Source organism: Bison bison, unplaced genomic scaffold (genome assembly GCF_000754665.1).
Source record: "Bison bison bison isolate TAMUID 2011002044 unplaced genomic scaffold, Bison_UMD1.0 scf7180017864519, whole genome shotgun sequence".
Lineage (NCBI taxonomy): Eukaryota > Metazoa > Chordata > Mammalia > Artiodactyla > Bovidae > Bison > Bison bison.
The window spans coordinates 7,970,669-7,992,895 of record NW_011495072.1 but is presented as its reverse complement, the minus strand read 5'-3'; the positions used below and the strand labels follow the sequence as shown (position 1 = coordinate 7,992,895).

Below are 22,227 nucleotides of genomic sequence, written 5' to 3'. Positions count from 1 at the left end.
TGGTTGGATCTCCTTGCAGTCCAAGGGACTCTCAAGAGTCTTCTCCAACACCACAGTTCAAAAGCATCAATTCTTCGGCGCTCAGCCTTTTTCACAGTCCAACTCTCACATCCATACATGACCACAGAAAAAAACATAGCCTTGACTAGCTGGACCTTTGTTGGTAGTTCTCTGTTTCTGCACTCATGGATACAGAGGGCTGACTATGTATACCTTGCAAAACTCCTAATAAAAGTTTTTCCTTCATAAGTCCTTTCCTTTAGAGCTCAGAAAAACACGTAGAATCAGGTGTCATTACTCTTGTCTGTCTCAAGTGCACGAATTCCTTCATCTTTTTGCAAAAAAAAAAAAAGTCCTTATGTGGAGCAATTCCTGAAGGTAAAAACCTTGGATGGGGGAAACTAGTTATGATAATTTTTTGATAAGCCAGTTTTACTACTTGGGGATCTCTGAACTAGGTGATGATTTGAATACATACTTACTGTTATTTCCCCTTCTCCCTTTATCAGAACCTCCTGCCAACCTCTGCATTTCTGTTCTTTCCACCATTATTCTCGTTTAGTCACAAAGACTCAGAACGTTGTCATCATCTGTTTCACCCATAACCTCTCTTCTCATGTTCAGTTAGTATTTCAGTCTTATAAATTCTTCTTCCTATCATTAGACTTTATTCTTCTATTTCCATGAGTCTTTTTAAAATTATTTTCAGTATATAGGAGCTATAATCAGATGCATAAAATTTAAATGGTAGAAAAGGACATGAGTAAAAAGTCCCCTCCCACCCACTTTCCAGCCACCAAGTTCCCCTGAGCGGCAGCCAGTATTACCAGTCTCTTTTCTATTTTATTTATTTATTTCAGTTTTATTTACCAGTGGTTAGGACTCTGTGCTTTCACTACTGTGGGCCCAGGTTCAATCCCTGGTCTGGGAACTAAGATCCTGCAAGTGTGTGGCACAGCCAAAAAAAAATTACTACCATATTTGCATAGTGCTCTTTTGAGCTTCTACAAATACGTCACCAAGAATCCTAGTATTTAAAATATGTTATAAAACCAAGGTGTTTAAAAAAAAAAAAAACCAAGGTGTCGAGAAACATAACTTTAAAAGTTTAAAGATCTTGTAAGTCCTCATGACAAGGCCAAGGGCACTGCCTTCTTCAGAACCTCAACATTATTGCCTACAGCAGCAACGCTTAACGTGTTTCTTTCTAAAGCAAGATTTCTGGGTTCTTTTCAGACCAGCTGCATCAGAATTTGGAGGGATAAATTCTTGGGAATCTATTTTTAATAAGCTTCCCAATAATTATTGTGCAACTCCAGAGCTACTATCCATATCTTAATCCTTTGCCAGTTAAGTTCAGAAGCTTGATTCATCAGAATAGTAAGGACAAACTTTTATTAGCTAGGCTGATGAAACTAGTGTTTAGGAACAGGGTAGCAACTAATTTAATAAATATAGGAGGGGCTACATTATTAGTAGATCAAATACATAAGAAATCAAATGACAGTTTTTTCAATTTAAGCATGGAGTCAAGCCAGGGAAGTTAACTATACAATCTAACATTTTAATGGCATTTTCTCCTATTGTAGGGATATATACCCAACACCCAGACCATGTCCGATCTTTGTGTAGGGCACCTTCTGACTTTTAACAGCAGTGGACTTTCTCTTGACAGATTTTACGAGACTGGAAGGAAACCCGTATATATCAAGTTTGGCATGTCACAGTTTCTCCTGCAGTTGGAATCCCTGCTTAGTTAATGGCATTTCATTCTTCAGTTGCTCAGGCCAAAAAGTTTAGTGTCTTTGATTCCTGTAGGTCCATTAGCAAATCCTTTAGGCTATGCCTTCAAAACATACCTAGAACTTGACTGGTTTTTTTTTGTTTTTTTGTTTTTTTGTTTTACCATATCCTAATTTCAACCACTCTGGAAGAAAAGTCAAAGTCGCTCAGTCATGTCTGACTCTTTGTGACCCCAGGGACTATACAGTCCATGGAATTCTCCAGGCCAGAGTACTGGAGTGGGTAGCCTTTCCCTTCTCCAGGCGATCTTCCCAACCCAAGGATCGAACCCAGGTCTCCCACATTGCAGGCAAATTCTTTACCAGCTGAGCCACAAAGGACACACTGTGGTTTCCCAAATAGTTGATTGTACTGGCCTTGTCTCTAGTCTGCTTGTGCTTTTGTCCCTCTGTAGGCAGTCTATCCTCAAGGAACCACTCAGGGTGATCTGGTTAAAAAAATATAAGGCAGAATGTGTCACTCTTCTGCTCAAAATCCTCCAATTGCTTCCCGTGTTCTTCAGAATGAAAGTTCTCACTCTGACTGCAAGTCCCTACGAATCTGCGGTTTTATCTCTTTAGTGCTCACTTCTCTGACTTTATCTCCTACCTAGACTCATCTGGCCAAACACATCTTGACTTAATGCGTCTTTGCATTTGCTCTGTTCTTTGGAGTTCTCTTCTTTCTTTATTCCTCACTTCTTCAGATATTTCATCAAAAGTTACCTTCTTAGTGAAGCCCTCTGTGATCACTCTGTCCAGTTCCAATCTACCATTTCACATCCCCTTTCCCTGCTTTATAATTATTTCTTAGCATTTATCACTAGCAGCAGCAGCATACCATGTAGTTTAGTTGTTTAATCTTATCTGTTGTCTCTTTACCCACTAGAATGTAGCTCTGTAAGGACCATGTGCTGTTGAATCACCATTACCTAAAACAGTGCCTTCATAGTAGTCCTTCAAATATTTGGTGAATAAAGAAATAAATGTGTCTTGCTTTGATAGTATCTTTCTTAATTTCACAGTTAACTAACTCTTAGAGGGCAGACTGATTTCCAAGTTTTGTGAAGCCATATTGAGGACTCCTGTACTTACAGATTAATTTTTGTCAATGGAGCTTCCCACACAGAAGGCTTTGGCAGTTCTCCATTACCTACAGAATAAAACCAGATTTGATGTTAACATAATTGCTGCCATCTGACTCATCTTACATCACAGATAAATCTGTTTCTGCCGAACTGACAAAACAATTTTTTCTCCTACCCTTTTTCATTCTTAACCAGTTCCCTTATTTGTAATAGCCTCTTTCTTTCTCCCCCTACTATTTAAAGCACTTTGTAGAGCATAGCTTAGATCCCGCCTTCCCCTTGTAGTTGTCTTTAACAAACCCAACCCATATCCATCTCCTCAAATTGTGTTGTATAGTCTGTAATACTGACTTGGCAATTTTGCTGCTTTGAATTATAATTATTTTTAAATGATTGACATCTTTGTTGAGGGCTATTGTTTGTATAAGTTGTTTTGCTAACACTGGTAAAATTTACAAAAATTGAAAAGCTAGGATGCTGACTATGTGCATATCTTACATTATTTGTGTCCACCATGAAGATGTGCACTTCATATTAGCTAAGGTAGTGGCTTTCAACCTTGACAGGACTTGAGAATCACCCAAAGAATCTTTAAAAAATTCCGGTGCCCAAACTGTCCTCCAAATCTATTACATCAGAAGGTCTGTGAGTGGAACCCAGGCATCAGTCATTTTAAAACTTCCCCAGGTGATTCTAATTGTATAGCTGTTGTTCACAACCAAGGATTAAGGCAAAAGGAAATTTGTTGGCTTGCTTCTTTTGCCATTCTCCTTTTTGTCCGAGTGAATGAACAAATTGGTAAACATAAAGATTTGATAATATCTAGGCGTTTGCTTAGGGAAAGAAAGTTAAGTATCTGCTATGTCTGTCTCATGTTACTTCATTGGATTCTTAAAATGCGTGCATGCTCAGTCACTTAAGTCGTGTCCGACCAACTTTGTGCGACCTCATGGACCACAGCCCGCCAGGCTCCTCTGTCCGATGGGATTCTCCAGGCAAAGTAGTGCTAGATATATGAGCAGGTATTATACTCACAGATGAAGAAACTAAGACCCAAGTAATTAAGTGTTAAAGCCGGCATGTGAAACCATGTCTGACTCCCAGTGATTTTAAAAAAAAAAGAGAAAAAGTTGGTTAAAAAAAAGACACACTTTTAAGATAGAAATACACTAAAATACCAGGTGCATCGTCTCTTAAAGGGGAAAATGCCTCTTGCTTCTGACTGCATCAGTTTCCAAGCCAGTGTGGTGTCTCACTGCTGAACTCTACCTTTTTGGACTTCGTATTTGCATCATTGCTTTTTGGCACGTGAAACTCAAGGCGTTCAGTGTGGATTTCCCCGTCATTTCTTAATTTGGTCCTGTTGTACGAGTACAACAATACTCGTTGTATCTGGCCATTGTACTTGGAAATTTTTACCTATCTGCCCAGTCACCTCGGATTGGGGGTTTTAACAAATTTAAGCTCCTCAGCAACATGTTGCTTATGTGATCTTTGCACTCACTTTAATCTTTCTTCCTAACTCATTAGAACATTATATCTCAGACTTCTGTATTTCCTCAGTTATTGATCTAGACATTCAGGCATATCCTCTAATTAAGCCAAGTAGAGTTCTTTCCCTCCTTTCATATATATATATATATATATATCAATGCTGTTTTGGATTTTAGATAAGATGGTTTTTTTAATCTTGACTAAGATTGGGCCAATTCTTTTTTTTTTTAATGATGACTTAAGGCTTTATCACTTACACTGAACTTCTAAATGACCAATTAAGGTATATACTTGGAAATCTTTTTATTGACATCTTGGGTGTCGTTTATTAGGAAAGTCCAGAATGAGGACTAAGGAATAAGGATATCCTTCTAATTTGGTGCATAGAGAAGTTGTAAATTAAAAGGGAATGGATGGGAAAGATAACTAGAAAATAAAATAGCTATTTTTTGGTTTTTAAATGTAAATTTTATGGTGAAGTACGTTTTACTTACACGTTATACAGTGTAAAATTCAGTGCTGACTTCTGTTAAGGAAAACCAATCTGACACTTGCTAGAATGATAAGAGGCTTTAATTTTATACTTTTGTATTAGGGGAGAGAGATTGAGATCAGCTCCAAATAAGCAAAGACCGATGGAGATTTATAGCCAACAAGCAATTGCGTGGCTGGGGTGGAGAGGGGGGCATAAATGGAAAAGTACGAATAGGAGACATCAGGGTAGAAGGATTCCTGCTCACTGGCAGATCAAGGACTTATACATCAGAGGTTGGAGATGTAGAGCTTGATCAGATATCCAGAGTTGGGGAATTCTCTTTAAACTGACAGCAGGATTCTTGCTAAAACTGGGCTAGGCAAGGCCATAGACAAGAGGGGGCCAAGATAAAGGCCTAGTTGAGAAGAGGGCTCAGAGGAGCCTGACTAAAGTTTGGACAAGGAGGAGGTCTTTGGCACGCTTATGCGTGTTACATTATTACTTTAGTAAATCTTCAAGCGATTTTCCTTAGTGTTGGTAGAATTTTTTTTTAATGAAATTTCTTTAAACGTGTCTACCTTCCTTACCTGTTTGTCTACATATACCCAAACTTGTAATTGGTTACTACTAGAACAGTTTCTAAGAAAAACTTGAAATGACTTTTTAAAGAGTAAGCATGGAACAAATTATTTGAAAGTGTCATGATCTATTTTTATAATGTTGATTATAATTTAGACATAACTATCCTTTTAAACCTTAGACTTTATGGATAATGATAAATCAAAATCAACTATATACGTGTAAAATTTTCTCTCTTTTTTGTTGGTGGGGGGATGGAATGCCGCACAGCTTGTGAGATCTTAGTTGCCCAACCAGGGATCGATCCCATGCCCCTGATAGTGAGAGCACAGAGTCCTAACCACTTGACTGCCAGGGAATTCCCCTAATTGCATTCTGAATCTTTGTAGTATCTCCAGATCTAAACTGGGAAGAAAGCATTTAGCTTATTTGGAATTTAGTGAAATCTTTATTCCACTTCCTGGAGATCACTGAAAATGTATTTTTTTCCCCTCAACTTATACCCCAAATTAAATTCTCACTAGCCTCTGGGGACTCTTAGCTAGCAGGGATTTTGTTTGATAAAGGCAGTGAAACTGGAATTCTGGAGCCAGTTTGATACTGAAATACATGCATGTCAACAGCTTGGAATTTGCATCTATTAAATAATTGACCCAGTGAGTTTATTGTTGATACTCTGAAAACCTTAGAACCAGACCCAGAAAATGAACTACACCGAAGCAAGGTGTATTAAAGAAAAAAACAAAAACAGATAACATCCTGGAGGAGAGAGGAATGAAGAGGCAAAGCGCAGAGGGGTTTTTTTTGTTATGTTTTGTTTTAAAGCACAGAGGTTTTTTAGGAAATACTCTGTATGATACTATAATGGTGGATACGTTTGTCCACATCCATAGAGTGTGCACCGCAAAGAGTGAACCCTAATGTAGGCCTTGGGCTTTGGGTGATAATGATGTGTCAATGTAGATTCATCAGTTGTAGCAAATGTGCCACTCTGGTGGGGATCTTAATAATGGGGAAGACTGTGCACACCGGGGGACAGTGTTGGGCTTCCTGGGGGCTCGGGCGATAAAGAGTCTCCCTGCAATACAGGAGACCTGGGTTCCATCCCTGGGCTGGGAAGATCCCCCGGAGAAGGGAATAATAACCAACTCCAGTATTCTTGCCTGGAGAATTCCAAGGACAGAGGAGCCTGGTGGGCTACAGTCCGTGGGGTTGCAAGAGTCTGACAGGGTATGCTGGCGGGGGAAGGGAGACAGGTATATGGGAAGTCCCTGTATGTTCCTTTCAGTGTTGCTGTGAACCTGAAACTGCCCTTAGAAAAAACAGTCTTACAATCCAAAATAATAACAGCAGCAATGACATCCTAAATATCTTCAAATAGGAAAAACTCTCTTAAGAAATAACATTGAATTCTATACAGATAGAACTTTCTTACTAGGATAAAATAAAGTAGTATCTTTCTGGAGAAGGAATGCAGCTACTTATCCTTCAATAGTTCTGGAACGTTGTAGAATAAAAATAAGTAAACATTTACGAAAGCACAATTTACTACTCTGTTTTGAAGTATAGTCTAGTTGAGAACATGAGGAAACTTTGAAAGATGATCAAAGTAAACTTTGAAAGATCAGTTTAAAGGGAAGCCGAATGGTCACTTTGAAAAACTTGTGGTCAAGAAAAAGTTGTTTCTGTTTATCAATACTGATGAAGATTGTAGTGATGGGGAACATTAGATGAGTAGGACCCAAAGAACTTCTGAAAGAGAGGAATGATTTTCTCAGTAATTTGAAGGGTTTGTTCAGTTTGATAACTTAAAGCATAGTTGTCTTGCTAGCAGTCTTCTCTAGCTGACGTTTACTGAGCATCCATGTTATATTTTAAATGTTTTGCCACAGTCTTGACATAGGTGCTGTGATAAGTGTTCAAAAGTTTGGTAGAAGAAACAGGATTCTTGAGGCTTTAGTAATGGAGAAAATATCTTTGAAAGAAACAGATGGCCCAGCTTTAAAAAGTAGGACTGATTTAGACAGAGATGAAAAGAGAGGCACGAGGATAGTGTGAGAAAGGCCCAGAAACAAAGTCGTTAATACACTTAATAGACTAATGAAGGAGACAAAGGTTACTCGCTGGCAGTGATTTCATTCCTGAAGTATACAAAACTTGGGCAGTATAAACTGACCTCGGCCTTGTGGGTAACTGGAATATGGATATTATCTAGTGAAAAATTTCTTCACTGCCTGTCTGGAATTACTTTCCCAACATTGACAGTTGTTAAATATTCAACTTGAAATTCTTTTGTTAAGGAAATTATTTTAAAAGGTGGTTATGAATAGATGTAATGTTGAAATATTTGGGGTCTGTTATTAAAAAATTATTTAGGGGAATTCCCCAGCAGTCCAGTGGTTAGGAGTCTGCTTTTACTACTGAGGGTTTGGGTGCAATCCCTGGTCAGGGAACTAAGGTCCCACAAACTGTATGGCACACCCAAGGAAAAAAAAGATTAGTAAACTAAAAATGGGAGTTTTATAAAAATTTCATAAATTTATTTTTCTAATAATTTCTAAAGTTTCTTACTAAAATTAAAACTAGCAGCTTCTGGGAAACAATAGGATATATTACCTTCTTGGTTTGATGGTTAAACTTCAGTACAAATATTAGCAATAAAAAAATGAAATTTTGAATCTTGCAAGGATTGAGTGTTTTGCTTTATTTGCCTTTTTGGAAAAGTAAGATGATAGGAAAAGAGAAGAAACTGAAATATAAGAAAACTTTGATTGATACTTACAGACTTTAAATTCCCCCTGTTTGGGTTAGAAATACAATACAATGCATTCCATGGAATTAACATTATTATAATCTTTAAATATATAAAGGGATGGAATTGTATATGAGACTTGAGCTTCTCCCCCTTTAAAATACACGCTTTACTGCAGATACTATCATATGAATGTTATGTACAGTGAAACTTACTTTATGAAACAAGGACTTTTTAAAAATTTGTATTTACTTATTTTTGTCTGTGCTGGGTCTTCGTTGCTGCATGGGCTTTTCTCTAGTTGTGGTGAGTGGGGGCTACTCTAGTTGTAGTGCACAGGCTTCTCATTGCCGTGGCTTCTCTTGTCGCAGAGCACAGGCTCTACGCATGGGCTCCAGTAGTTGCAGCGCATGTGCTCAATAATTGCTGTTCCTGGGCTTTAGAACACAGGCTCAGTAGTTATGGTGCATAGGCTTAGTTGCTCCATGGCATGTGGGATCTTCCTGGACCAGAGATCAAGCCCATGTCCCCTGCATTGGCAGGCACATTCTTAACCACTGGACCATAGGGAGGTCCCATCCCTCATCTGTATTGCAGCAAAAATATTTTTGCAATTACCAGCCACTCTGCCATTTCTCTTTCTCCTTCTGCTTGTTCCCATGATTTTGTTTCTCTCTCTTAAATTTCATCTTGTTAGTTTTGACTCAGTTTTGAGACTGGATGATAAAATTTGGACTTTTAAAGTTGTTTATCATTCTGTTTATCCCTCCCAACTTTGTGACAACTGCAACTTTGACATGCAAAGTTTTGTCTCAATTCTTGGTTTAAAGAAATTCTGAAAGGACTAGGCAAACCCACGAGATCTTACTATATAAATTCTCCTGAATTTTAATACCTGTATTAAAATTATAGTATTATAGTATTGCGTAGTATTGCAAATTATGTATTATAGTGTTGCATAATATAGTCGATTGTCTAGTGCATTGCCGCCCCTTTGTTAAGTATGTGACCTTGGACAAGGAACTTCTGAACCTGTTCCTTCATTTACAATGGAGATAATAGTCTCTTCTCTGCCTATATTAACAAACTATTTTAAGATCAAAAGAGAGGTTATGAAAGAGTTTTGTAAACAATAAAATAGTATTCATTAATTTACATTCTTTGTGTGTGCCAGGTCTTAGTCCTAGGTGTACAGTAATGAACAAACAACAAATTTTTATGGTCTATGCCAAGATTTGGCAAATCTTGCCCATTAAGGCCTAGGGGAAAAAAAAAAAAAAAGAATATTTCATGATGTGAAAATTACATGAAATACAAATTGCAGTATCTAAAATAATGTTAGTTAACTCAGTAGGGGTAAACCTTTCACACTATAGATGTGTGTGTCTGTGTGTGTGTGTGTATACATATATATATCAAAAACATTCACATCGTACCCTTTAGTTATTTTATAGCTATTTGTCAGTTGTACCTCAGTTAAAAAGTCTTATTGGAACATGGGCTCGTTTAGTTTACAGTTGGGAAAGAGATCATGTGGTCCACACCGCTCTGAAACATTTATTGTCTGGCCCTTTAGCACTTAGCAGACCTCTGCTCTACGTTCTTGGAATTCTTTTGGAGGTCTTGAACAATAACCATATGTTCAGTGGTAAGTTCTTTGAAGGAATTTAAAGCAAGTAAAGGGGCAAGAATTATGAAGGGTATGGAGGGTCCAGTAGGTAATTTATAGAAGTCAGGAAGTCAGAGAAGGGTACTTTAGTGGGTGATATTTGAATGAAGACGGAAGTGAACTCTGATAGAAAAGCATTTCTGGCAAAAGAAATAAAAACTGCAATAGTCCTAAGGTGGGAGTGTAGCTGTAGGTCTAGGAACTAAACAGTAGAAGAATGAGAGGGGGTGAGCCAATTGTAAACGAGACCCATGGAGCACACTTTAGATTTTACAGTGATAATATGAATGTATCATTACTACTTATGTTACATCTATTCCTTCAAGGTGTTTTTATAGTATTGACATAAATAGTTTTTATAGTATTGACATTTATATATTGACAGAACAGCTCAACACTTAAAAGCCGTCTTCAAAGACTGTCAGATGTTTATCTAATACTGAGTATGGTCATCTCATGTAGGGGGATTGGTTCAAGGACCCCCATAGATTACAGAATACAAGAATGCTCAAGTTCTTTATCTGAAATGGTGTAGGATTTGTATATAACTTACATCCTGCCATATATTTTAAATCATCTCTAGATTACTTGTAATGTCTAATATAATATAAATACTATGTAAATAGTTACTAGTGTGTAGCAGATTCAAGCTTTGACTTTTGGAACTTTCTGGAATTTTTTTCCCCAAAATATTTTCAATCCTTATATGCTGAACCCATAGAGAGTTGACTGTAATCTGTCTTATTTGCTAACTCCCGGAAATAAAAAAAGGGAGTCGTTTACAATGACAGTGATAGGACCCCCATGTTGGCATCTAATGATAACTACATTTCTTTTAACTGCGCATTTAAAACTTCACCTTATCATAGTATATATATCTTTTTTTTTTGCATTTATCTCTTTTTTATTTATTTATTTTTTAAATTTTGTTTTATTTTTAAACTTTACAATATTGTATTAGTTTTGCCAAATACCGAAATGAATCCGCCACAGGTATACCTGTGTTCCCCATCCTGAACCCTCCTCCGTCCTCCCTGCCCATACCCTCCCTCTGGGTCGTCCCAGTGCACCAGCCCCAAGCATCCAGTATCGTGCATCGAACCTGGACTGGCGACTCGTTTCATACATGATATTATACATGTTTCAATGCCATTCTCCCAAATCTTCGCACCGTCTCCCTCTCCCACAGAGTCCATAAGACTGATCTATACATCAGTGTCTCTTTTGCTGTCTCGTACACAGGGTTATTGTTACCATCTTTCTAAATTCCATATATATGCGTTAGTATACTGTATTGGTGTTTTTCGTTCTGGCTTACTTCACTCTGTATAATAGGTTCCAGTTTCATCCATCTCATTAGAACTGATTCAAATGTATTCTTTTCAATGGCTGAGTAATACTCCATTGTGTATATGTACCACAGCTTTCTTATCCATTCATCTGCTGATGGACATCCAGGTTGCTTCCATGTCCTGGCTATTATCAACAGTGCTGCGATGAACATTGGGGTACACGTGTCTCTTTCCCTTCTGATTTCCTCAGTGTGTATGCCCCTCAGTGGGATTGCTGGATCATAAGGCAGTTCTGTTTCCAGTTTTTTAAGGAATCTCCACACTGTTCTCCGTAGTGGCTGTACTAGTTTGCATTCCCACCAACAGTGTAAGAGAGTTCCCTTTTCTCCACACCCTCTCCAGCATTTATTGCTTGTAGACTTTTGGATCACAGCCATTCTGACTGGTGTGAAATGGTACCTCATTTATCATAGTATATATATATCTTAAAGTCTCCCCACTTTAGTTTAAAAATTAGGAGATGTTTTGTTTTCTTTAACTGGACATTTCTCCTGTTCTTGATATTCTCAGATAATTTTTTAAAATTATTTATACAATAATAAATAAAAGGAAATGTTGGCATGCCCTTTTTGCTTTTTAAAAAATTATTTTTCATACAAATAATTTCTAGCATACGATTTTTGGAACGTAGAAATGAGCTTAAAATTGGAAGAAAAAAAGCTTTTGTAATACTACTGCCAGAGGTGGTCCAAGTTAGAAGTTAGTAGCCATACATTTATGTAAATATATATACTTCAAAAAAAAGATAGGAAAGCAACATTTTGCAACCCTTTCACTCAACAGCATGGTAAGTAACCAACTCATGTTATCAACAGAACACTTCTCAAACGTTTTTGCTTTCAGAACTCATTTATACTCTTAGAAATCAAGTTGTTGTTCCCCCAGTGTTACTGAGATAAAATTGACATACAGCACTAAAGTTTAAGGTGTACAGTGTATGATTTGACTCATATACATCATGAAATGATTATTATAGTAAGTTTTGTGAATATCTATCATCTGACAGATACAAAAGTAAAGAAACAGTTTTTTAAAAAGTTTGCCTATGATGAGAACTCTTAGGACCTATTCTCTTTAACAGCTTTCATATATAAAATACAGCAGTTAATTATATGTATTATCTTATACATTACATCCCTAGTACTTACTTATCTTGTTAACAGGAAATTTGTACCTTTTGACTATCTCTCCCCACCCCTAAATTCTTTTTCTGTGAGTTTGTTTTTGAAGTATAATTGACCTATAACACTATGTTAGTTCCTGTTATACAGCATAGTGATTTGATATTTCTATACATTTCAAAATAATTACCCCAGTAAGTCAGTTAAGGTGTGTGACAAAGATGCTACATAGTTACTGACTATTATTCCCTACACTGTACGTTTCATACCAGTTACTTAATTTATTTTGCAACTAAAGATTGTACCTCTTAATTTCCCTTACTTATTTCTTTCCTCCACACAAACCTCTCCCTTCTGGCAACTGCCTTTTTGTTCTCTGTCTCCATTATTCTGATTGTTTTTTAGATTCCACATGTAAGTAAAATTATATAGTATTTGTCTTTTTATGACTTACTTCACTTAGCATAATACCCTCTATGTCCATTCATGTTGCAAATGGCAGATTTTCATTCTTTTTTTTTCCCCAAGTAGTATATCATTTTGGCTTACGTCTTATATGTTTGTTCAGAGTACCAGAGCTTTTTAATGACTTGAGCAATTGCTTTGTGGCACTTAGTCCTGGTAATTTTTTTTTTTTTAATTGAAGGATAATTGCTTTACAAAATTTTGTTGTCTTCTGTCAAACCTCAACATGAATCAGCCATGGGTATACATATGTCCCCTCCTTTTTGAACCTCCCTCCCATCTTCTGCCCCATCCCACCCCTCTAGGTAGATACAGAGCCCCTGTTTGAGTTTCCTGAGACATAGAGCAAATTCCCATTGGCTATCTATTTTACATACGGTAAGTTTCCATGTTACTCTCTCCATACATCTCACCCTCTCCTCCCCTCTCCCCATGTCCATAAGTCAAATATTCCATTGTGTTTATATGTGTATACACATACTCCACATCACTTCTTTATCCATTCATTTAGATTATTTCCATATCTTGGCTGTTGTAAATAATGCTGGAGCGAATATAGAGGTGCATTTATCTTTTCTATTTAGTGTTTACATAGAAATTGAGGGGGTTTTGGTTGTTTCTTTTTTTTTGGGGGGGTGGGTTTGTATTTGACTGCACTGTGTGGCATGTCAGATCTTACTTCCCTGACCAGGAATCAAACCGTGCCCCATGCAATGAAATTGAATTTTTATTTATGTGGCTTCTGAGTATTGTGTATATGTGCTCAGTCACTTCAGTAGTGTCTGACTCTTTGTGACGCCTATAGTCCAGTGGGCTATGGACTGTAGCCCACTGGCTCATTTGTCCGTGGGATTCTCCAGGTGAGAATACTGTAGTGGATTGCCATGCCTTCCTCCAGAGGATCTTCCCGACCCAAGGATCCAAGCTGCATCTGCCACGTCTCCTGCATTTCAGGCAGATTTTTTACTACTGGGCCACTAGGGAAGCCCTGATATGTATTGTATTAGATATTATAACTTAAAAGGAGTTTTTCTTTTTTCTTTTTTTTTTTTTTAAAAGGAGTTTTTCAAGCAACTCATTTTTATCATAATGATAATAAAAATTTATTGCATTTTGACATAAATGATTAGTATACATATGTATTTCTTAAATTTTTATTTTTGAAAATGCACAAAGAATCTGTGGAAAAAAATAGTGTTGTTTTACATTATGCATATCTTTTAAATATCTCCATTCAGTTTGTCGAGCTATGTTGTCTTAGTTTGTACCTACTGTTCCCTCTGCATGGGATGCTCACCTTGGTATCTACTCATCCTCCAATCCAGCTGAAACATCATTGCCTTTGAAAGTCACCCCAAGCCCTCCTTAAATACGTATGTAGAATTGACAGCATCTTCCTTTGTGCTCCACTGTGCCTTTTAATGCTTGGTATATTACTATCTAGGTAACAGATCCCTTGAGGACAGCGGCAGTGTCTTATTTGGTATTTAATCTTTATTTACTGATTCTTCCTGGCTCTTCAGTAAATGTTTGTTGAATGGATAAACTGCTGCTTTTTTACATGCACTGTCAGTTTCTCCATTATCCAAATCACTTTTTCAGTTATGGCATTTCCATCAAATTTTGTAACTTTTGAAAATTTGTAGGTAACTTCAGAAATATGAGTAATGTGAATTTTCAGTTTGGTAACTTCTACTTTTATGTATTCAAACATTAATAAGTAATATGTAAAATATAGCTGTAGCTTTATTCTTTTAAGGGAAGTTGCTTTTGGGGTAGTATATGAATATATTTTTGAACTGCATGCACTTAATTTTTCTTGACTGAGGGGAGTTTCTTAATTAAGTATTATGGGAAATGCACCTTGACAGAAAGACCATAGCTGCTCAACAGACTTACCACAAATAGGCTAAAAAAATGGGTTTGCTTTTCAAAATAGGTTTGCTAATTTCTTAAATAAGTGATTGATAACAACAGTTAACAAGTACAGTAATATGATTAAGTGCACTTGCAAAGCACATATACACAATTGGAAATCCATATTAGAACTGTTAGTCCTGTATAGTGTAATTCTCATGAGTTGAGAAACACTTCTTCCTTATTAGAAACTCTATCTTTTTATTGTTGTTGCTTAGTTAATATAAAAGCTTTATGGAGTGTTTTGTCTTAATCTCCACCAGTTTTCATCGGAGGGTATCTACAATTACCCTGCAACATCAGAGTTCTGAAACTGTACGTGCGTGCATAAGAATATCTTAAGGTGTTTGTGTTACGGATTCCTCAACCCTGCTTCCATGTGGTCAATATACAAGTTTGTCTTCTAGGTCTTAAAGATACAGAGAGTTTTATAGCTCAGAGAAGTTCTGCAGCTCTCCTAATCTCTTTTAGGAGTTGGATTATTATGAGGAAATTCAGAACCAAAAAAAGTTAGCAAAGTTTCCAGAATCACAAATCTAGTTAGTTAATGGACCAACAGATCCAGTCATTAGAATCCAGAGTTTTCATTCTGCCTTGCTGCATGAATCAGTCAGCCTTTCTTGCCTGAACAAATAAGTTTAGTTATGGAGCAGCTTTTCTTTTACTTTTTTTAGAATAAGAGCAAAGTCATATAAGATCTTCCGTATAAACCTAGGGATGCTAAAGTTGTAAACTATTTCCGTCTTTTTCAAATTCTCAACCCCAGCTTTATTTTCCAAAGACTTTAGTGTCTTTTTTTCTCTGCCCTAAGAATGGTTTGACTTTCATAACTTTAATTTTATTTTAGACAACAGGAACTTAAAGTTGTTTGAAGGAAATGGAAGAAATCAACAGAGCATGCCTAACTGGAAAGTAGAGCTCAGTTTATTGTTAGGTATACATGTTCCTCTTTGCCCCTTGTCAGTAAGTTGGATCAGCTTTCTATTCATCACATGAGATATTAGGGAATTTTTAGTAGCCTCATAATGTGTTACAATTATATGAGAGAGCCTTTGCGGTCAGTCCTATTTCATTGCTAACATCATTATTACACACACACTTACACATACATAGGTATCACTAAATGTTACTGCAGATTGTTGGATGGTTTTCTTTCTATTATATAGGATCTTACATTCCTTGTTAAGATTCTCAAACAACATTTACTTGTTAAGAGATGAGAGGTTGATTTATATAGCAGATGAACTACATGGTTTTACCTTACCTTTTATGACAAAACTTTTGAAATGAAAATGTAGGGAAAAAAGGGAATGGGAAGAGACATAAATTAGTAATAGTTTAAATTAGTAAGCGTGTCATCAGTGGACCAAAGTTTGGTTTTTTTTAGCAATTTAAAAAAATACAGCGTTATTTTTTTATTCATATTATTTTTAAATTTTTGTTTATTTGGCTGTGCTGGATCTTCGTTGCTGCAAGCAGGATTTCTCTAATTTCAGTAAGCAGGGTAGGGGGGCTACTCTCCAATTGCAGTGTGCAGGCTTCACATTGCAGTGACTTCTCTTAATGCAAACCACAGACTCTAGGGCACAGGCTCAGTAGTTGTGGTGCATAGGCTCAGTTGCCCTGTGGCATGTGGAATCTTCCAGGACCAGGGGTTGAACCCTTGTTCCCTACATTGTCAGGCAGATTCTTAACCACTAGACCACCAGAGAGGTCCTTAAGCAGTTCTTGATAAAAAGTGAAATGGTTCAAAAACATGAAAAAAAATAAGATCAGAGGAAACCCAAAACACATTGAAGAAGAAAACTGTTGTGGAAGTAGGGGCTTTTCTGGAGGACGTCAATTTAAGGAGAAAGAGGGGAAGAAAGAACTCAGAACAACCTTGGAGTGGATTAGTTGCGGAATTGTTCTCTAAGCTTTCTGGACCACATGACTCCTTCTCTCATTCCCACTTGGGCTAAGCTGCAGGCAATAGCATTAGCCCTCAGAATATAGCATTGGGAATGAGCTTTGGGAGCATAGAGTCAGGGCAGTGCCCCAGGTAGCCTGTGACCATAGGATGCTCACTCAGAAGATAATCTGCTCACACATTCTCAACAGCAAGTCTACTATTTCCCTCCCCTACAATCAAGGAGATAAACTACAGCTAAGCAGAACAGGCAAACTAAAATAAATTCAAAGAGAAGCAACAGTACCATGAAAGAGAAGTACAAAAATCAACAGTATATCTAAATTCTTAGGAAACAGTCCATAGAACAAGACTTTAAGTATAATTAATATCCCCAAGGAGACACAAGAGATTATATTATTGCACGCGCGTGCATACACACACACACAAAATATAAGTCTTGGAAGTTAAAATAGAATTGAATAGCAAAATGGGCACAACTGAAGAGCATGCTAATGAGGTGACAAAGGCAGCTGAGGAATTCTCCCTACACAAGGCATAAAATGATGGAAAAGATAAAACATAGGAGAAAAAATTAAGATACTCAGGTTAGATCCTAACATTTCAGCATCCATCTCTAATCAGAGTCCCAGTAACAGATTGACAGTAGTGGGCATGAGAGAAATTTAAAATGAATAATAGAATAAATATTTTCCACAGCATTCTTTAGGACGTTTAGTATAGTGTTGAATAGTTTAGGTGACAAGAATCATCTTTGTCTTGCTGTTGAAATTAGTGACACTGCTTACGTTTCATCATTATTGAGTATGCTATAGAATTTTGGTAGATAACCCTTTATAAAGTTAAGTAAGTTTATTCTATTCCTACTAAAACTAGTAGTTATGTTGTTGTATTATGATATTTGAACGGGTATTGAATTTTGTTTTTTCCAGCATGAGGTAAGATGATCACAGGGTTTTGCTTCTTTAATTTGTAAGTTATATTGATTCCTTTTATTGGGATAAACACCATAAACATAAATTGGTATAAAACCAATTTGCTAATGTTTTATTTAGTTTTGCTTAAGGGTTTATAAATGAAATAGGATTGTAGCTTTCTATTTTCGTGACTATAGTATATTTTGACCAAAATTGATTTTTCAGCTTTTTAAAAAGAAAAATTCAGAAGTAAAGCAGCATGTATATCCCCAAATTAGAACAAATCTGTATGGATAATAAACACTTTGAGATGTCTTGTGAAAGGAGAATCTGAAGGCTGCTAACCAGTAGGATTTAAACAGGAAATTATATTTCAAGGGATGTGATAAAAATTTTGTTGTCTGTTAATTCCTTCCCATCTTATATGCTACTCTTCATAATTCTTTTACTGTAACTTTCATTTGTCTTTAGGTACGCATAGCTGCTAAATTTATCACTCATGCACCGCCAGGGGAATTCAATGAAGTATTCAATGGTGAGTAAAGATTAGTACTTAGTTGTTTCAGACCCTCTTTAATCACTTATAAGCACTTATTGAGTGTTTGCTGTCTCTCTTAATCCTTACAACATTATAGCTATAGCTAAGGAAATCACAATTCAAAGAGGTTAAAATAACTTATCCAATATCACCCTATCACCCAGCTGGTAAGTGTCAGAGCAGGGATTTAAACCCAGGTCTGCATCAAAAGCATGCTCTTAAGACCCCAGTATATTAGGATACCTATCTTATGTGAAAAAGATTTAAAGTAGTTCAGTATTGATCAAGGTAGAAACAATATTAAATTTCATGCTGCTGCTGCTAAGTCGCTTCAGTCATGTCCGACTCTGTGCGACCCCATAGACGGCAGCTCACCAGGCTCCCCCGTCCCTGGGATTCTCCAGGCAAGAACACTGGAGTGGGTTGCCATTTCCTTCTCCAATGCACGAAAGTGAAAAGTGAAAGTGAAGTCGCTCAGTTGTGTCCGACTCTTAGCGACCCCATGGACTGCAGCCTACCAGGCTCCTCCATCCATGGGACTTTCCAGGCAAGAGTACTGGATTGGGGTGCCATTGCCTTCTCCAATTGAAAATTTATACTTGGTCAATATGGAAGACAGATTAGGCAAAGAAAGGCTGCATTTGTTTTCCTTGTTAGTGCTCAAATATTCAAAACAAGTCATAAGGAAGAAAGTTTTGATTTACTTCTTTTGTGTTATTTTACTCCTTGTAAATAACATTTATATTTCTCTTAGTTGTTTTTCCTCTGCATCATTAATTTTACCATTATCATTAATTTTATAATATAAACAATATTAAATTTCATAGTTTTATATCTATCATTATAGATCATAGCTTAAATCTCTTCAGTGCTTTTACTCAAGAAGTGCCATAGTGTAGGACAATTTTTAGAGCCATTGGGGCTGAACTGACTGTATCCGGGAAGCTTGTTAAATATACAGATTCCAATGTTGTCATCAGAGAAGGCAATGGCACCCCACTCCAGTACTTTGCCTGGAAAATCCCATGGATGGAGGAGCCTGGTGGGCTGCAGTCCATGGGGTTGCTAAGAGTCGGACACAACTGAGCGACTTCACTTTCACTTTTCACTTTCATGCATTGGAGAAGGAAATGGCAACCCACTCCAGTGTTCTTGCCTGGAGAATCCCAGGGACGGGGGAGCCTGGTGGCTGCCGTTTATGGGATCACACAGTCGGACACGACTGAAGTGACTTAGCAGCAGCAGTGTTGTCATCCTCCTAAGATTAGTTAGATCTGGGTTGGAATGGGTAATCTGCTTTATTAGGTCCTTCAGGTGATTCTGAGTCACAGCCAATTTGAGAACCACTATTCCAGTATATTTCGGAGAAGGAAATGGCAACCCACTCCAGTGTTCTTGCCTGGAGAATCCCAGGGATGGGGGAGCCTGGTGGGCTGCCGTCTATGGGGTCACACAGAGTCGGACACGACTGAAGCGACTTAGCAGCAGCAGCAGCAGCAGCAGCATTCCAGTATATTTACAACCTTCCATACTATTTACTGTCGTAACACAGCTTACAGAATAAAAAAGGTAAATGAGGCATTATAACTGTGTTAATGTCAATCATCATAATCTCATTTTAAGTTGTAAACTGATTCATCTTAAAATTCCCCTTAAGTAAAATCATAATCTTTGTGCATCTTGGTTCAGTTTAGCAAACATTTATTTTGAAATTCTACTTTTACATTAAAAGGTTACCTCCTTAGTTCGGGGAACTGTATGATGTTCATTTGCACCTGGCTCAGATCTCCACAAATTGTGGAACAATCAATAATCTCCACTGGTAAAATTAATGATGCAGAGGAAAAACAACTAAGAGAAATCTGAATGTTATTTACAAGGAGTAAAATAACACAAAAGAAGTAAATCAAAACTTTCTTCTTTATGACTTGTTTTGAATATTTGAGCACTAACAAGGAAAACAAACGCAGCCTTTCTTTGCCTAGTCTGTCTTCCATATTGACCAAGTGTAAATTTTCAACAACAGAGCTTTTAGAAATTCTCCTGCAACTTGAACTTTAACTGATTAGCTCAGATAAATTCTTGACTTAAAAATTAGTGGCCTTTATAAAATAAGTACCTTGTTTTATTTCTGACAATTAAATGTACTTTATAGGACTATTGTGAGAATAATTGATACCAAAGCATTAGATTAAGAATTGGCAAGCTACTTATGACATGACAGCTGGTTTTTATTGGAATGCTACACATTGACCTCTGCCAGCCCCTTCTTTCAAAAGCTCTAAGAGTCAATTGCCTTTGCCTTATAGTTAGCCTTCTCTCTTGGCGGGCTATAGTGCATGTTTTCTCAAAGAGTCGAATATGACTGAGCAACTGAAAACACACACACACACACTTGGAGTTAATTCTTGGTAGTTTCTTAGTAACAAGGACCCTCCTCTTCCAAAGGAGAAGTGACTGGACTCTTGATACACAGCTTTTTGAAAAGATTGTAGGCCCTGCATTAGATGCTCCGAGGAAAATATGTTCAGCAATTTCTCTGCCACTGACTGAATTGTGCCCAGCTCTTTTGGTCTGTTACAGAAAAGCCTACAATTAATCTATTTTAAAAGGATTCTTTAGATATAAATGATCAGTCCTAACTTTAACTTTCTATAAACCATGTTTTTCGTTTGCTGTAATCAAACTCCATGAGAATTTATTGTTGGATTATTATATCACAAATCTATGCAAATCTGAGAACATTGTTAACATCTGTTTGTGTATGTACATTTTTAGAATTTCAAATATATATTATACATACATAGTGAAGTCACTCAGTCGTGTCCGACTTTTTGCGACCCCATGGACAGTAGCCAACCAAGCTCCTCTGTCCATGGGATTTTCCAGGCAAAAATACTGGAGTGGGTTGCCATTTCCTTCTCCAGGAGATCTTCCCAACCCAGGGATTGAACCCGGGTCTACCGCATTGTAGGCAGACGCTTTACCGTCTGAGCCACCAGGGGGTATCCATAACTAATCTTCCAAAGCCTGATTTTCTAGAAATCTAATCTAGAAATCTGCTAAAATTTCTCAAGTTTGCCTTCTATTGAACATCTGAATTTTAACATCTTTAACATTGTTTTCCTCCTCAGATGTCCGGCTACTACTTAACAATGATAATCTCCTCAGGGAAGGGGCTGCACAGTACGTATCTTTCTAAATCCACTTTCTTGTTATTGTAATATTGGGTAAACTATGTTGATAATAAACTAGTACCCTGAAAACAGTTTAAAATACTTCAAAATAAAGCAGTTGTTTTATTTTGTTTTTTTTTTTTTTAGTTGTTTTTCTCCCCCTTGGAGAAAACATGTTCCCTCCAAACATTATTTCTTTAAAGTTTATTATGTATGGTCTTATTTTTATTTTTGCTCAGATATTTTTTCTCTGCTCAACAGAATTTAATGTTAGCTATTACATTTTTTTCTGTAGTTCTTTTTGTTCATGCTGAATTTTTTTTATAACTGCCAGTTGTAGAAAGATTAGGCTGGTACTAAGTGATGATATTTCTCACATTGCCAAGAATAGCAGATGCTGAGAAAGTACCTTAATAGAGTTAACCAAAGAATAATTACATGATTATTCTATCCAGTCATTGATTTAGAATATCATTTTCATTTTGTCCTTATCCTCAAAAACATTAAATTGGTGGTTGGTTGGTTGATTTTCTTGTCTCTTTTAAATCTTAAACACTGTCTAGCTTTTAGGGCCTCCTGTTCTCTGGCTTTATCACTACTCTGCTTTACTCTTCAGTACAAAGTGCTCTTTTAGTTACTGTCTATCCACCTGGCTCACAGTTCCTTCCTAAAGAGGAAACCAGAGTTGGATAATGACTGGGCAGAGATGGGGTGGGGAGATGGAACAAGTCTTTTTTGATGCAGAGCAACAAATAATTGTTATAAAGGCATTTGGTGTGATACATAATTGGTTTAGATTTTAGCTGTAGAAAATATTTTAAGAACTGCTACTTGGGAAATAATCTTCTGCCCTGTCCAATACTGTTTTTTGTTTTTTTAAAATTCATTTTGGGACCAGATTCTGCAAACCTAAAATTTGCACAGAATCACTATAATTTCTATAATGAATGATACCCCAGTTACATATTCTCTTTCACTGTTCTGTGAACTACCT

At 36.9% G+C, this 22,227-nt stretch overlaps 1 protein-coding gene across 3 annotated transcripts in view; it reads left to right on the top strand.

The window, feature by feature from the left end:
- The window catches only part of CAPZA1 (capping protein (actin filament) muscle Z-line, alpha 1), a 44,564-nt gene that overhangs the window by 5,318 nt on the left and 17,019 nt on the right, over positions 1-22,227 (top strand). For all 3 annotated transcript variants that reach the window (XM_010830814.1, XM_010830813.1, XM_010830812.1), the window contains 2 exons: positions 17,991-18,054; positions 21,192-21,243. In XM_010830814.1, coding sequence (XP_010829116.1) covers positions 17,991-18,054; positions 21,192-21,243 — 116 coding nt within the window. The remainder of the gene's footprint in view (positions 1-17,990; positions 18,055-21,191; positions 21,244-22,227) is intronic.